This window comes from Alligator sinensis, unplaced genomic scaffold (assembly GCF_000455745.1).
Source record: "Alligator sinensis unplaced genomic scaffold, ASM45574v1 scaffold457_1, whole genome shotgun sequence".
Lineage (NCBI taxonomy): Eukaryota > Metazoa > Chordata > Crocodylia > Alligatoridae > Alligator > Alligator sinensis.
The window spans coordinates 185,678-203,559 of NW_005842840.1; the positions used below are offsets into that span (position 1 = coordinate 185,678).

Genomic DNA, 17,882 nt, shown 5'->3' on the forward strand with positions numbered 1-17,882 from the left:
CCCTGCTTCTCCCCCCGTCTATTACCCGGTTTGAGGATCCGCACAGATAGCAAAGCAAAAACAAAGACAAAACTATTTGTTGGATCAACCTCTATTGATCAGCCTTAAGTGGGACTCCATCTGTCGAGCATTAACAGCTGCCCCACATACAGAAAAGAAAGAAAACAATGCCCACTGCATTTAGATAGAAAACAAAAGAAACCGAACTTCAGAAGTTGGAAATGCAGTTTTTATTCTCTTCCTATTAATGGGCCATACAGAAATATCACCTCAGTGCTCCTCCTTGCAAAAGAGGTTCATAAGTAAACAAGTCTAACAAGCAGTTTGCTATCTATATTCAATTAAAACATGAAGGCAGGGTAGGAACTGATGCCCTCTGAAAAGAAACTTGAAAGCCTGCACCATACACCTATGAATTGCCAATGCATTCTGTCCCTTGATTCAAATTATTTTGAACCCTTAGGATTGCTCACCTAGTCACCTATATTAACACATTTCTCATAACATTTCAAGTCCTGAAAATGAAAAGGAAATTACAAACAACTGCTACCTATGAAAAGCTCCAGTGGTAAATCATTTAAGCAACCCAAACTTAACAGGGCTTGGAAATGCCAGCAATCTCTACGTGCTTCAATCCAGTTCAAAGAGAAACCTTCTGGGCTGCCTTTGTACAGTTTGTTGACCTTCTTGGCTTGCTGCAAGGCTTGGCTGTTTACCCAGACCCTCTCTCCCTCTCTTCTGCATTATTAAAAAGGGTGGATCAACAGAGAACGGTTTTAACCGAGACAGGGTTGTCCTTATGATGGTCTCTTAAAATAGAAAAATCTCAAGTGGTAGTGGGGAGGGGAATGCTTTGAGAGGGGTGTTGTTTGATTTTTTTTTTTTTTATGATGATGATTTTGATTGTTCATGTGCTTCAAAGTGATTAAAGGTGCACTGGTATACATCTGAAAAATAAAGGGCATGCTTGTCAACTCCCAAGCAGCTGTGGTTTCTGAAGTTTATAATTCACAGCAACTGAAGATGTGATACTAAACTGCAAACTCTTTAGAAGTTATATTACTATTTCAGTAACAGAGGTGACACATGAAGAGCAGGGAGAGCAGATGGGGTTAGAACATATGCAGATTAAAGTGCTAATCTTGCAAAGAAATCTGGGCAGACCTAAGCGTTCACCCATGCAGATCCCCAAGAAGGATCAGGGCAACATAGCCTAAATTGGAAGGGAGAAGTCTGCCTGCAAGAGCTTCTGAAGGTACACTTATAGCTTCTAATGGGATGATAAATTGCATTTTATGCAGATGACTCAGCAAAGAAACTAGCATTTAAAATTCTCAGCACAGGGAGATTCCCCCCCACCCCTAAAAAATTACTGAAAAGCAAGTTGTTTCCTAGAAAACAAGGGCGAGAGAGAGTGCGAGCATGCTTGCTTTTATATATATATATATATATATAAAATTTTAATTCTGGCACGCCTGCCTCTCAGCTGGTGAGGCTGTCAGAATAAATAGAAAGCAATATCTGGAAAAATGACAAACACATGGGTCAATGTCAAATGCAAGCCAATCGCTGTCAGGGCAAGCGCCAAATTCCTGCATTTCAATTTCACTAGTGTTCTCCAACTCGGATACCGCTAGCCCACTTCAAAACCAAACTGCTTCCTCTCCCTTTTTTCCCCATTCTTCTTTTTTTCATTTTTATTAAGAGTTTTTATAAAACTGATAGAGGAATTCAGATTAAAACAACTGTCTCAGCAATTTCCTCAGTTACAACAAGGCAAAGCATCTATCTATAATTATAATAAAGGGAACATTTAACAATTAATTGAGCCAGCAAAAGCTAAACCTCGGGAGTTTGGGAGTTCAAATGCTTGCTTGCTAAGCAAAAGGGCAGTGGATTTTAACATAACTGCAGGAAATCTCAGTCCAATTAGACGCTAGGTAAATACAATTTGGGTTCCACTGCGACTGGAATTCTATTTGATGCAGTCCAGCGGACAGACATTACAGCCAAGCCTAGAAATGCAAACAAAAGCTGCCCAGCCATCTTCTGTTGCTTTCTCACTGGACCAGTGCAATAAGCCAACACCTCCAGGCTCCCAGAGCAAGCCAGAGTGGACTGCAGGCTATTTCATAAGGCTTGCTTTGAAAAATGACCACATGAACTATAATCACAGAATATATCAAAGTGGAAAGTCTGTAAGATCTTGCTTTGACGCATCTTGTGACAGCCGTGTGGCAGTATTTCACAAGAGTACTTTTCTGACCTGCTAATTCAGCATCTCTTTGGTCATCCGATGCCTGCCCAGACAACAGCTTAAGGGGTAATGCTTCCTCTTAAACTGCACTTAAATTTTTTTTGTTAGATTTCGTTCCTTAACTGATGTCACCTATATCCTCAGAGGCAGTAGCTCTCAAAATGTTCCACTCAAGTTACCTTCTCTCATAACAAGATCAAGGAAGACCTGCTTTCCAATGCCATAAACATGATCCATGACGTTTCATGGGCCACTATGAATAGCAGGCAGGTCTTGCAAGGTGCAAGCCAAGGCTAGCTACAGGCCCAAGACTGTTGCTTCTCAGGAAATACAAAAAACTGGCTCCTGCCCATTATGGTCAGTAAGATGTTAGGGCATTTATGATGTCCGAAACCTGTTTTCTGATATTAGAACTATGATGCCGAGCTGCGAAACTGGTGGAGCTCTGGTTGAGAGAGATGCCTCTATCTACCAGACCATGGTCTTCTATTCAAGCAGTAACTTTCCTTGGATTATATTTTACTGATTCTCATGGGATCAGCAATGAGTCATTTAGCAGTTTGTACTCTTACCTACACAATTTATACCAAGTGTTGCACTACTACATCCCTGATTATGCTAAAAATGGTATTTCATTCAGCGTCTCTTCAATCTGGAGTTCAGATTTTGCATTATTCTAGGAACACCTACCAACAGTGATTTCTCCTAGAACGAGCTCTGAGCTCATTCAACCCAAATGACCACACTATCCTCAAAGATAACAGACGGTGGCCAAAGGTGTTATTCTTCCTGTAGAAACACATTTACCCCCCCTGTTACCACGCCTGCAGTTCTTCTGCTGCATTTGCTGTTTATGTAGTTCCTGATGTCATTGCTGGAATGGATCCTTACAAATCCTTTTAATCCTCATAGATCCTTTTAAATGTTTCTGGACAGCTACAGCAAAACACTGCCCTCATTTCCAAGTGATATACAGGATAATTTGTTTTTCTGTTGATGGGTCTAAAAGGACCATCATTATTCCAACCAAATTCTCATACTCATAACATGGCTACAACCCAGTCAGAGAAAAAACTCTTTCTTGTCAGGCACCAGGTTTTTCTACAAGCAGCATTCCCTTTTGACCTTCCAAGTGAGAAAAGGGATTCTTTTGGGATTATTCTGTTTATCAAGGCAGGTGTATAAAAGGTGTTCAGTTAAGAGACAGGCCCATTCAAAAGCTGGAAAAACATCCACAGACCTTTAGAGGTAAAAAGGCCTTCCACTTGCAATAGGAGCCACAAACTTTAATCAACAACTTCTGCAATCCGATTTGGTTAAAAGCCTGATCCCTTTCCACCCAAAGCCAAGCGTGCTCAGAGGTCATCTGTCCGGAGACCCGAGGAAGATTAATCAGAAAGCTGAAAAACACACATGCAGGCATGAAACCGCTACCATGCAGTAATTCGGTCTGGATAGGTAACACTGAATGGGCTTGCCTACTTGCAGTAAACTAATTAGCCCTGCAGTAAAACATCACTATCTACACGGTGCTGTTAGGATGGAGTAAACTAATTAACTCCATTGGAGGACAGACTGCCAAACACAAGCACTATCCGATAGTGGAGTTATTTACTCCGGCACAGCGCACATGCAGACACTACCAGGGCCGGCTGGGGCATGAGTGTGCTCCACTGCTGCCTGATGGCTAGCCCCACACTGAAGCACCCTCGTGCCCCAGCCAGTCCCTCCGCAGCACGTTGAACCAGGTCAGAGCAGCCGGCCCGGGCTGGCAGGCTAGCCCCCGGGTCCCTCATCAGCCGCAGCTGTTCCACCCTGGCTCAACGACCTGGGTGCATGTGCAAACGCAGCACAAACTCCAGCACAAACTGCACCAGAGTTCATTCAGCTGCATTAATTGAACATGTAGACGTGCCCAATGGAACTTCCTAGGAGCAGACGCCGTGCCTAGTGCACAGTAACTCTCCCACGCAGTACAGTTACTTCACAGTTTTCAAATGGTAACTTTACCATAGACTTGAATGATTTATTATGCAGTAGTGCTGTGCATCATGTGTCTGCTCCACTGTGACTACATGGTAACCTCAATTTACTATACAGTGAATGTGTCATGTGCTCCACCCCCTCAGCCAGAAGTCCAGAAGAGCAGCATGGCTATTTTTAATATCTTTTCAGTGTTCTTTCATGTCCATGCCCTCTGGAAACAGGCAGCTAAATAAGAAGTTGCCAGACTTTCACACTCAGGTGAAGGGTATACCATCCAACTACTCGTTTTCCATCACATGGTGCCCTCTTTTACCCATAGCAAAATCAGGAATATCACATTATAATCAACTGCAGCTTCAAATTCTTCAAGAAAAAAAAAAACCAACCCAAAACCTAACATGCCCCACTTAAACCTATGACTTTCTTTGATTATGAACTTACTGAGGCAATACACACATGATGACAGACTGGATACAAATAATCCCAGTAAGCATCTACTCCCTTCTAAGAAAAAAAGGGCAGCTGGCACAAGCTAGCAGCTGCTTTTCTGTTCCGTTCTCTCAACGAACAAGATAGTAAACTGCTATGTATACTTAGGTAAACTGCCAAATGAAGTTCAACATATGCACACAGCCCTATTGCCTCTCTACACCCAGGGTTGGGCTTGTCTTTCCGCACCCAGTGTATTGCCAAACAGGCTGAAGCACTGGAACATGGGGAAAAAGAACAAACAAATCAGGGGAGCTGCCCTATAAAGTGCCAGCTGCTGATGTCCAATACAAAGGACAGCACGTGTTTTTCCTCATAAGGTAATGACCTTTGGGATGTTCTCCTGCAGAAAAACCAAGAGTTAAGACCGGCCGACTAACCAAACTAAGGAGTGAGGAGGTCTGGCCCACAGCAAAAAAAAATAAAAATAAAAATAAATTTTTTTTTTTTTTTAAATCAATGTTTGAAGCTGCTTACAGTCTGCCAATCATGCAAGCAGAGCTGTTAAACTCTGAGTTGAAAACAAATTACACCCACACAAATAGGAACCATGTGTTAACCATATTGCACGTAGATGCAAACCGTATGGGAAAGTCAACCCTGTTAGAACATGGCTATGTCTAGGTAGATGTCTCATCTAGCTGGACTCAATCTGTGTTAGAAATGAAAGCAAATGAAACCTAAACCTTTTAAGTGGATATGAAGAAAAAAAAAAAAAAGAATAAATAATTTTCCAACCCTGATCAAGTCAACTTGTACCACCAATACCCCACGGGGAAGAAGCCTGTAAGCAAATCTGGATGCACTCTCTGCAATAAATCATTTTGTTACCATGACAGTCATTTCAACAAAAAACAGGGTAATAGCTGCCAGGAAAAAAGAGAAAGTAAATTAGACAGGGAAAGGGGAGAAAATACAACAAGGTCAAACAAGTTTGTAGTATGGACTTGTGTATTTTCAAACAAAAACACAAAGGCTAAACATCACATTCAGACTCAAGCAGCAGCACTTGAATATAGAAATGCTCTAGTCAAGATCAAGTATAGATGTGTTCATTCAAATGCTCAACAATAAGCTATATACTTATATAATCCCTTTCTTCCAAACAATAAATGTTAATTATTTCTGACTGCCACCAGTGAAATGCAACTACTTCTGGGGCAAGATGACAGAAAAACAAATAGGTCGACAGAGGCCTGAACAGCAGCAAGGTTGATTTTGGAAGAAATGTTAGCCAAAGACCCAGGAACTAACTGCCAGGAGAATAGAATAAGAGCAATGGGATCTTCAACTACACCAATCAGAGCTGACCTCGGATAAAACAAAATGAAACTGCTTTCCTGAAAAGCAACTAACAGGAGGTTTAAGTTTGAAGATGCACATTAAAAGAGGCCACCCACATAATTTATACCCTTGTGATGCACTACTTACTGTGGAAGGGTATGAGCACCCAAATGAGTTACTGTGAGGTTTATTCACGGACATACTATAGTGTAGCTGTTGTGCCATAACTACCGGCATCTGTTTCTATCCTGGAAGTGCAAGGTAGCTCAACACCTCTCACTGGGCAAGGCAGCACAATACAACGGTGCACTTGCCACAAGCAGCCCAAATGCCTATGAATTTGCCCAACTATGTTTAACTCTTATGCAAGTCAGAAGCTACCAAATAAAATCTTAATTTGCACTTAACCTTCTTTGTGACCATACAGTAAGCGCTGGAAATATATCATTTAAGATGCGACAATCCAGTTAAGACGTTATTTATAATATCTTGCAGACGGCTAATCAGCTTTGAAGAGGGTAGCTAAGCTCATGCTTCTTCAGCAAGGGGATTTCTAGTGGTCTGAATTTTTACTGCTATCCAAAAGCGTCATTGAAGCAAACAAGAGAGACACAGAGAGAGATGACTAAAGGGGCAAAAAAGACAAGTCATCGGAATGTGATCATTAGGAGCTGTGTTTTATTTTAATTACTGAAAAGCAGACTTTGTTCAACTTGTGCTATTCACATTACAAAACAGAATAATCTCTTACATAATCTTACAGCTACATTCTTCTGGGTCGCCTTTCATCAAGTAATCTCAGAGCAACCAAAATAAGCTTCATAACCTCCCTGGAAGGTTTGGCTGGTACAGCACTTATCCTACACAGGAAATGGGCACAAAGGGTTTCAGTTAACTTGCCCACACCGACATGGTGGAGGCTGCTTCCAAGGTGGTTTCCCTGACTCCGCACCTTTTGCCGGACCATGCATCTTTTTTCAGATAATCACAATCTAAAAAGTAATTGCTGTCCCAAGCACTCAACTCCCTTAGAACTTGTTTTCCAACAGCCACCTCCTAAAATAATGTTCAATTAAGGGTTGTTTTTTTTTATTATTTGTATGAGCAGACTGTTCTCCAACATTGTCAACCATGTGTGCTCCCAGGTGGCTAATAAGGTCTGACTGATGCTTGGCCAGAGCTGACAGTTCTCACTGCGTGTGGGTTCTCTGATGATTCGAAAAGGTCTGTGCCATGATTGAAGCTTTTCCCACACTTGGTACATAAATAGCATTTCTCCCCACTGTGTGATCTCTGATGAATAAGAAGGTACAAGCCCTAACTGAAGCTTTTGCTACATGCCAAACATAAATAAGATTTCTCTTCCAAGTAGATTCTCCTGCAGCGTATAAAGCATGAGCAATCGCTGATGCTTTTCCCACATTCACAGCCTTTATAGGCTTCTTGCTCCAGTGTGGATTCTCTGGTGAATACTGAGGTGCGAGTTCAAAATAATGCTTTTCCTAAATTCATTACATTCCTATGGCTTCTCTGAAATGAAAAAAAAAAAAAAAAAACTTCCTTTGAAAGCAACAGGCACTAAAAAACTGGATATAAAAAAATCCTCCTGCACTAGAATGGAAAAAGACCCATCTAACTGGTGGAGGATGCTGGAGTCCCCTATTCAAGAGCTGCAACTTTATACCCCAATAGCGGCTGCAAGCAGCAGCTGTTTAAGGGAGCACAACAAATATTTATAGAATATGCAGGATGCATACACAAAACTAACAGTTGTGTGTATATAGCTTGGGACTTGCATCTAAAAGGAGCTATTTAAAACTGTCAGCCTAAAAAATTCAAAGGAAGCTTGTTTGCCAGCAACTTCCTCTTCCCCTATGCCTGCTCCCCCGCACCCTCACCAGCAGACAGAGTATAAAGCACTTTCTTTTTGAGAATTAGTCAGAAAATCAGATTGATGATCACTGGACCCAGACACAACGCAGGCATTTTTGTACTAAATTCTGCTTTCCTGCCAAAACATGTCTACCCAAAAATCAGACTGATACTTTCAGTGGAAGGCACCTACAGTGTCCTATTTTTTCCCAGTTCTATTATATGAACTACTAAGACAACAAAACAAACTGATTTTCTACCTCCATTTTAAGCCAGGTCACTCAGCAATGAAAAGCCAGTGCATTAAAGCACTTCACCACAAAACCCACACAAAAGCTGTGCTTAATATACCATAAGTGTTCCCAATCCACTGACATTGGAGTTAAGCTACCCCAAAGCTGAATTCTGTGGATTCACTACTTGTGCTCCTCCACTGCTCATATATTTCGTAATTTAAAGTCCTGACTATTGAGAAGCAAACAGCGTAATAAATATTTTCAATTTGGCACGTCTGAGGTGTGCTTCTTGGAGATAAGTTGATGCATCTATATAAAAACAAGATTATTTTTTTTTGTATAGAAGAGAGAATAAAAGAAAAAAACAACTTAAAACTTTACCTCCAAAAGAACCCACCATTATTTAAACACTTTGACTCAATTATACACAAGGCAAAAAAACACCATCGCACCCCACTCATCTGGGAGTTGGTCAGTAGGGGTGTGTGAAGCAGGCACTATTCGATTCGGATTCAGCCCAAATCAGGGACTATGATTCGATTAATTGATTCTGAAGATTCGATGCTGATTTGGAAAATCAGCGATTCAGACAGACGCAGCTTTAAATGTGAAAAAACTACATACCTTGAGGTACCAGCACAGTTTGTGAATGCTGCGATGCTGGGGCGTATGGAGCGTCCCACAGGAGCGTGGGCCCCCCCCCACCCATGTGCTTGGCAGAGAACCTGGAAGTATTTCTGGTCCACTTCCCGGGCTGCCAGGGAGAGGGCTGCCCCACCCCACCCCGGCTCAGTCACTGGCTGCAGGGGGACCCTGGGAGCACCCCCAGACCCATGAGGCACCAGTCGCCAAGCTGGTGGGGAGGGGTGCAGGAAGCCCCCCTGCACACTCCCCGGTGGACCTGGAAGTGCTTCTGGTCCACTTCCAGGTCTGCTGCTGAGCGCACTAGGGAGCCGCCCACGCCTCCGTGGGACACTCCATGCTCCCCAGCACCATAGCACTCACAAGCCCCTGCTACCTAGAGGTATGTAGAAAAAACATTTAAAGCTGTGTCCATGTCCGAATCGCCGAATCAATTTGGAGGGTTGCAATTCGATTCAGAGAGATTAAAGGGTCCTCTGATTCGATTCAGATTCGGAGATTCGGCCACCGAAACAGGCCGAATCGCCACCGAATCAAATCGGGGACCAAAACTTCGCACAACCCAACTGGCCACACACACTGCAGCAACCAAAAGAAACAGATGACTGACAGGTTAGAAAAAGAGTACCAACATTGTACACTATTTACAGCTGTTTCACCAGCTTCCACATAAAGCTTTAGTACTCTAGAAATGCAACAGACCATTAGAAAATTACACAGGCGTCCCATCATTAGCTTCCACTGTTTTCCTTTGGAGTCAGTTTCTGTTTTGCTCCAGCAGTGTTACTGTAGTATAGCATGCTGCCGATTTTACAGAAGAGCAGGATAAAAATAGTGGAGCCCCGAAGCTAATCCTTTTGATAGCAGAGACAAGAATAAATACCCCTTATGGTGAAACAAACAACTGCAATTACTCATGCAGTCAAGATTTCACAATTCTTTTACCCCCAAATAGAAATTATTATTCAAAATGAAGATGGCAACCAGAATAAAACAAAAAAACACCACCACCACAAACCACTTTCCTGGGGAATTTCTGTGTAGTGATCAACTGACAATGGGCACAGCGGGAGGGTCCTCAGGGAGGGCTAATTTTTGAAAAAAATTAAACCCTGAAAAAAGCTAACTTAGTTTAATCACTGCAGGATTTCACATAACTGGCACATCAAAAGATACCCAGGGTACAATGACATTTACCCCCTACTACTGTGCCCTGAAACAACCTTGGTAAGATATCAATGTTTTCACACGGAACAAATATTTATAGTGAGAATATACAGCTTTTCACTGAAAGCCAGAGAGCTCCAGGAAGGCCAGCACATATGACTTGCTTTAATCAATGGGTAAACTACATGAAATATTATGTGATCAAGTCTGTCAGGAAAACAAGCCAATGGCATTATGAGGACTAGGCTCCCAGATCCCTTGACTTGCAGTTCACTGCCTAGAGCAGTCTCAGCTATAAACACCTCCTCCCATGAAGATGGCTTGTGAAGTTGGCAATGGAGCTTTGAAAGCAAGTAATACGAACAGCGGTAATCGGACTCAGTCACAGACTCTGGCAAATGATCTCATGTCTCTCAAAGGAGTCCTTACATACTGCCAACTCAGCTGGGGCTCAGCTCCCAGCTCCAGAGCAGGGAAGCTGGAAGCCCGTAGAACCGCAGTTGGAGAAGCCATCAGATTTTCTTGTCCCCGCTCTGGAGCTGCGACACGGAGCCTGGCAGTCCCAAGGCACACAGCTCAAGGCCAGTCTGCATGGAAGGAGCACTGGGAGTAATTAATTCGTTTACAGTGCAGGCTGAAGTTTCTGGAAGTGAAGCCACCTTTGTTCAAGAGCAGTACCCACAAGGAGCATGACTGCAGAATAACGTATTCCACTATAGCGAGGCCAGGCCCAAGCGAATCTTAACTCCCTTCGCAAGCCTGACATTGTAGACTGTGGCCAGTTACAGACAGGAGTAGAAGGAACTGGATGGAAAGGACAGCCAAGAAGGAGTGGAGATGTGAACTGAGGATGCAAAATAAAAAAAGACGGGAAAAGCAGAGAGAGCGCACCGATACAGAATAAGACAACATAATGGTAAGGAAAAGGGGTATTTTTCTTAAGAATAGGACTTAAGTTCACCCCCAATCAGAATTGAGAGAGATCTGGAAAGCACGTGACAAGAAAGTTTGCCTGTGTCCACTGGAGACTGCACACCCTCCCTTCTAGGACCACCACGGACACTGCAGCTGAGACACGGTAGGGGGCTATGCAACTACAATCCGAACTAGCACGTGTTTAGAGCTCCTTACCTCCAGGCCTGTACACAACATCATCCTCTGTGATGAAGGACGTTATCTCACCGTTGTCCGTTCTCTCGTAGCGAGATTTCTTCTTCGGTGGTTTCTTTTTATTTTTCTTTGTAGACTCCTCTGTGGTAGCGCTGTTGTTATCGTTGTCCTCGTCTTCACTGTGGTCGCTCTCGGCATAATTCTTGGCGCCTCCTTCCAAAGTACAGCTCCGACGAGGACGCGAGTTCTCGCTCTCTCTCGCTTTGTCTCTTTTGTCTCGCTCCTTGTCCCGGTCTCTGTCTCTGTCCTTCTCTTTGTCTTTGTCTTTTTCTTTGTCAGCTGTCATGATTCGCCACGTGCCTTCTTCTGTCCTCTCACGGCTGGGCCTCCGTGAAAGGTAGACAGTGAGCCTGGGCTTCAGTCTTCTGAATTTCTCACTCAAATCCAGGAAAAATTCGACCACTCCAATAACCCCAGTGTTTTAAAAAGGCTCTTGAAAGAAAAAAGAAAAAGAGAGGAAACGTTATTACTCAGAATACTCTCATAATCCCAAGCTTCTCCCCCGCCCTGCAGTTCTCAAAGTCAAAAAGTGACTTTGAAAATTATTTCAGGTTGTCCTGTATTTTACATGTTTATAAATAACTCAAATTAATTCCGTGATAAATTTTATAGTTTCAGACGCTGCAGATGTAGCAACTTTCTCCCACCCCCACAAAAGCTCTTCAGAGTTCTTTGCAGAACCAAGGGCAAGGACCATTTCATAGCTATTGCCAACATACAGACATGTCTGGGGTGGAATCTCAGTTTTTAGAATAAACACCATTTTATACCAAGAACTAACTAAAAACATAATCAAATGCAATTGAAAAGACTCCAGGGTAGGCAGGAGGGAGGTTTCTAGAGCACAAATCTGACCGAGACTCAAGGTTTACAACCCTTCTTCTCAAAACAAGGACAATAAAAGCTTTACCAAGTAGCCCGAATTTCAGATTTTACACTTGATCTCAGGAGGCCCCTTCCAGGCCTATGCCCCTATATTTCTAGCACAATGCCCCACAAAGCAGATAGAATCATGTCCCGCTTGCTGCAGCTCCCAAGTACTTGTTAAGAAAGCTTCTTCTCCAAAACAGAACTAAATTTGACCCTAGAAAGCTTTCAGGATCTAATGAGTTCACACCACAAGGGGGTCATGGGCACATCAGCCAGAGTTGCTTGCAGGTATCAGAATAATAGACAGTCTTTGGGATTCTTTTCCTAATAAAATACAAATTTATTTAACAGAAGGAAGAATCTAATCCTCTTGTCTTTGTCTCTCCCATTATAATATCCTAACACTGATGACAGATTGTGCTTTGAGGTCCCCCGTTGCCCAACTACAAATTGATTGGGAAGTCGCGCATGCAGTTACAACAATATTTATAAGTGAATGGCATGTCATAGTTTAAGATCCTCAAACAGCCATGAACGCAGTGCAGATTTCATCAGTCACCTATCCGTTCTGTGATAAATCCCACCCCCAAAACCTCAGACACCACACATTTGCCTCACTCCATTCAACTAACTAAAATGTGACAAAGAACGCTGCCACGTTTGGAGCTAAACTGTTCAGTGGGGGCAGATGACAGAACAAGGAGCAACGCTCTACAGTGGCAGCCAGTGAAGTTTAGGTTGGATATTAGGAAAAACTCTCTCTCGAGGGGGGTAATAAAGCACTGGAATAGGGGTACTCGGAGAGGTGGTGGCATTTCCATCCTCGGAGGTTTTCAAGACCCGGGTAGACAAAACCTTGGCTGGAATGATCTAGTTGGGGAGGTCCTACTTTGAGCAGGGGGTTGGACTAGATGTGACCTCCTGAGGTCCTTTCCAACCCTCATTTTCTATGATATACTGAAAGCCTCTTGTTTGCTCAGCCCAAAAGCCAAGACTTTACCTTTAAATGGCTTTCCAATCACTCAGGTCCAACAATCTGGACTGACAGGTTGCACGTTACATCCTTGAGTGGCAGCCAGCAGCACAAGCAATGTTAACATTTTTGGCACCCTCTTCTGGAAAGCCTCTAACAGAATTTGCACCAGTTGAAGCATCCATAAGCACTTTTTAAATTGCTTGCTAGAACAGTTATAGCCACTTATACAAGCATCATTAAATACTATTTTCCTGAAAACATACCAACTTTAATGGGATCATTCCAAAGAAGCAGATCCAAGAAGCATGCACACGCAAGTTAAATGAAAGAAATTCAATGTTTTCTATGGTTTATCAATCCAGAGTAACGGGATCTGGGCAGCAATTAATTGTACTCGCATGTATGTAAAAAGTCCAGGAAACTACGTATCGCAGCTTTAAGAAGACTATAGCCAGAAGTCACATTTCAAACAGAAGTTATTCATCCTACAAAGCTCGGAAAGACTTAAAGGCAACCAAGCTGCTGCCTTCAATCAAGACTTTTGCTACCCGAATTTCTCAGGAAAGGAAGCACCTTCAATTAAGGTAGCTTTGGAAATACACGATCGGCCACCACACACTGGTGCTCCTTTGAGTTCTACCTTAGATCTTTCCACAATGCCTCCCATTCACAGTATCCTAAACTATGAACACAGGAATGAGTAAGCCGTGAAAAGCAAAGCCAGAGGCATGCACCTGGAGCAAACAGCATCATGGCAGCTGCGCACGGACAAGCAGGCTGTGCTAAGCTGCCACAAATTAAAGTAAGGAGAAGGCAACAGCTGCCACAAGTTTTAACAATAGCCAGCGACACTGGTATCCAATTGTCCTTTGTGGTGCTACCTCGCAGGATAGCTGAGATAGAGCAAGGCAGGACCTTTGGAGAAAGGGGCCTAGAAGGCTCCAAGCTGTCAAGATTCCTCACAGCAATTTCCTTCTGGGAGATCTATAGTTAACTGCGACAGTGGCAGCATGGACGCATCTCATCTTGATATCCCAAACCTGCTCCCTCCCCACCACTGCCAGATCACCAGGCTTTTCTCCATTTTGGTTGACCAGACCTCCCAGTAATGCAGGGGGTTAACCCACATTAATGCAAAGTGGTCTCGAAAGAACACAATGCTACAGCTTTTAACAATCCCCCCTTGATTTCCCCAATTTTGGATGAGATGGGTTTGCTAGAACTCACAGAACAAATAAATGCTGCAACTGCCTTCCCATCCACTCACCCACATGTATGCCAATCATATTCAGTGATCCTACCTATCTGATGCTACCATTGCTTATGAAGCCTTAAATGAAGCAGAAAGGAACTGTTTTAACTACAGACTAAGCAGCTGCAGGATAATGGCTGAATGCACCTTCAGGTGACTGAAGCCTAGGTGGCACGGAGCCAGTCCCTGTCCAGGATTTTAACCATCTGCTCGGTCTCGCACAACATCTGCAAGAGCAAGGGCCTGAGCAAGTACGTGACTGCAGATGCAGAGGTGGGCACAGCAGCTCAAGCAACCAGAATGCTGACTAGTTTGACAGTCAGCAAGGAGACGTCACGCAGGAGGCTCCGGTTGGTAGTTTGAGGAAGTATGTGAGCAGCGCACGTGCGTGGCACGTATGCGTGCATTCACACACATGAGCTCCCACACGTTTGCTACCAACTTTCCACGCTGGGGTGCCCCAGCCTCACTAAGAAATTGAATGCAAGGAAAATGCTTCCAGTCCTCATTCTTTTGGAGTCGCATTTGGCCACTTTTTCTGCACTCCACATAGCCCAGCTGCTCTGAGCATTTCATTTGACTGCAAGCAGAGGCAGGCCTATGGGCTCTCTATGTGGACATCTTCATTTTTTCCACTTCTCTTGTGGCTGTGTTGTGCATGTACTGGTATCTCGCATCTCACCAAACTAGTGTCTGCTGTGCAGGTGGCCCCTTCAGGTGTCAGCAGGGCAGATGCGCTTGGCTTGCCTGATTGTACATGCAATGAACTGTCACGCAGGAACACCACCACTCAACCAACTTCTGTATTTACTGGATAAAATGAGTAATGAAGCTTTTAAACCCCCCGATAAAGAGTTTATTTAAGAACAGGCGCAAAACCAAACAGGGAACATGGGAACAGATTCAGAATTTGGGCTTAAGCAAGTGCAAAACAGCAAATGTGAGGAAGGAGGGAAGGAAACTCTAAGATTACAGGAAAAACGTTAGTGCAAAGGAGAAACTTTCAATCTCTGTGCTGGCTAGGACTGAAGCATGGAGTGAGAATACATGATCCACACCCCTCCAGTCCAAATCCAGGGTCCATGTATATTGGAGTAACAGGAAAGAAGGCCAGCTTGCAAAATGATAGGGTCAGATCAGCCTGGCGCCTAGAAACCATTTTTCTTATGAGCCATGAAGCTGTGGCAGGGGGCCTATTGCTCACACTAGAATGGAGAGCTGCTAAGCAGCTGCAATGGACTCAACCTCTGCAAGAGAACAGAGCTGGACTGCTGAGCACTGGGCCCTGATCCTGGACTCCAGATAGGAGGACTCCTTGGTATTAACACCCAGGATGACATGGTCCACCTCTTCAGAAAGCAGTCCAAGAATCACTTTGTGTGCACTGTCTCGACAGCGCTGCAGCTGTGGCTCATGGGCTGAGTTAGCCATCTCCTCCTTCCATCACCTCCTGTATTCCCTCCAGTCAGAGAAGTGCTCCATCGCTGTCACTGCTTCCATCCTGGAGGGCCTGGGAGTTTCAGGTGCCAGCCCTAGACGGCAAGAAAATATACAAGCAGTCACCGTTTCAGGCTTGGTTTCCAAGGTCTCAGATACCAAGCCCAACCCTCACACAATTTATGAGATCCCATCACCAGAGCTTCTTCCCAGCCCCGGGAGCTTTTGGTAAATTTAAGATCTTTCACCCTAGCTCTCAGCATCCAGGTTGGTAGCCAGCCATCTCAGGGAGGGGAGAGAGCTGCCTGACCACACCTGCAAGGTTGGCAGTAGCAAATCATAGTTAACAAGGGCCATAATCTGCTGGCATAAGCCCTAGATTGTGCGAGTGCCAGCATCATGCTGGCAATCATTCTGCAGTTTTAAGAGGGACACCCACTGCTGGAGGATGCCCTTTGTGAAAACACAGTAAAAGTATGAACGTAAAAGGGGACACCTGCCTTGCACCAGAGGTTCTGAGAGACTGGAATGACACAGCTATCCATGTGGGATGCAGGGACAAGCCAGCCATCCCCAGCAGTGATACAATTTTGCTAGAGCACTTCCTGTATGTCAACTGCAGATCCTCTCCCGAGCTGACAAAACCCAGGTCTGCCAGGCTATAAATGCTTATCTGTGACTGGCAGCTGTCCATGTTATTTTTATCTTTAAAAAAAACAGTTAATCTGGGGCTGGGCATGTGTCATGCATACATGCTGAGGGTGTTGCTCACATGTGCTTAAGAGGTTTCATCCCAAAGGCACACTGCCTTTTAAGACAGCTGTTCCATAAAGGTCTGCTTTTTGAGTCCGGCACACCTGAGTTAGGGCAGGAGGGGAAGGGCATGAAGCACAGTCCCAAGCATGCACACATCCGTTTGCAAGGGCAATAGTTGGAGCATTAGTTCACAACAGCCAATGACACTAGCTGTCCAAACACTACTAATGGACTGCATGTTGACATGCAAAAATGACCAACCCAAAAGGCAGATGTACTTACCATCCACATCTCTGCTTCTGATAAGGACACGGTGGAGGGGACTGGTTGACTGGCAGTGGGCCTCCGCAGCTGGCCTGGAACGCTCCAAAAATGTGTTTGCTTCTGGCTGGCAAAGATGCAGACTCCGAGAGACCTTTTCAACATTAGAGGTGCTGACAAAGGTCTCATCATCGTCCACCCATAAATCTGCCACGAGGCAGACTGATGCTGGTCTCCCCTCGTAAGATCCAATCCAGCTCCTTGTAGCACAGAGTTGTGGCAGAACCTACCCCCGAGTGTCTTGAGCAGACGAGGCTCATTATGTTTATACCCAATATCCTTAGCCTTGAAGCACAGAGGCCCCTTGGCTGCTGTCTTGGATGTAGGTTTCTGTAGACATCCACATTCCTGTGGTTATTCCTAAGGGCTTGCTTGATCTTCACTTCTGCCTGGAGCCCCAGGAGGCCCTGCATCTCTGCCCAGGTTCAGCTGCTGGATCAGTGAGCAGCTCGCCTCCTTAATGGTCCCAAGGCCATAATGGCTATAGGCAGCAAGGCAGGGCAGGGGGCTTCTGAAGTCTCAGAATCTGAGCAGAAAGAGGCAGAATCCATCTGTGCACAAAAATTTGAAAGGCAACATTTGGTGCCCAGACCTCAGGGCAGCAGAGGTCTGAAAAGTTAATACAGCAACCCAGTCTGAGGTGGAACCTAACCAGTTAGGAAAGGCAGTACACCCAGTCAAGCAGCTGTATCAAGGAGGCACCATATATGAACAAAACTTAACCTGTGGCCTTCTGAAACAGGACTGGCTCTGGGACAGAAGTCTGCCACACCTGGGGCACGTCTAAGCTACATCTTGGGACTGCATTAGGAGTTCATGGCTTTTCTGGATCACAACTGCTTCATGCACCGCAAGTTCACTAGTATGGGCATCCATGGTCACAGTGATGATTTAAGCACTTCAAGACTGAGAGCCTTAAGTTGCCCATCACTTACTTACATGCCAACATCCCCTGACGTTTAAATGCAAAATGACTCCTACCTTTAAAAACACAACTTCGCAATTTAAATGTAACCTAGAAGAAACCCCTATAAAAAAAAAAAAAGGACAAAAGTGGAGTTGAATCTGTAGGGAGGTTTTGCCAGCTCATGTGACCCTACCGCATGACAACAGTTTTTGCCACCAGGAAAATGCATTTCACTGTTAAAAAAAAAAAAAAAAAAAAAA

The 17,882-nt window shown here is 44.2% G+C and overlaps 1 protein-coding gene across 6 annotated transcripts in view; it reads right to left on the reverse strand.

Moving 5' to 3' along the window:
- The window catches only part of RERE (arginine-glutamic acid dipeptide repeats), a 327,292-nt gene that overhangs the window by 185,671 nt on the left and 123,739 nt on the right, over nt 1-17,882 (reverse strand). For all 6 annotated transcript variants that reach the window (XR_003091768.1, XM_025191600.1, XM_014525590.2 and 3 more), the window contains exon 2: nt 11,065-11,535. Coding sequence is in view for 5 of the 6 variants with exons in the window: in XM_025191600.1 (XP_025047385.1) it covers nt 11,065-11,389 (325 nt within the window). In the remaining variant the exon portion in view is untranslated. The remainder of the gene's footprint in view (nt 1-11,064; nt 11,536-17,882) is intronic.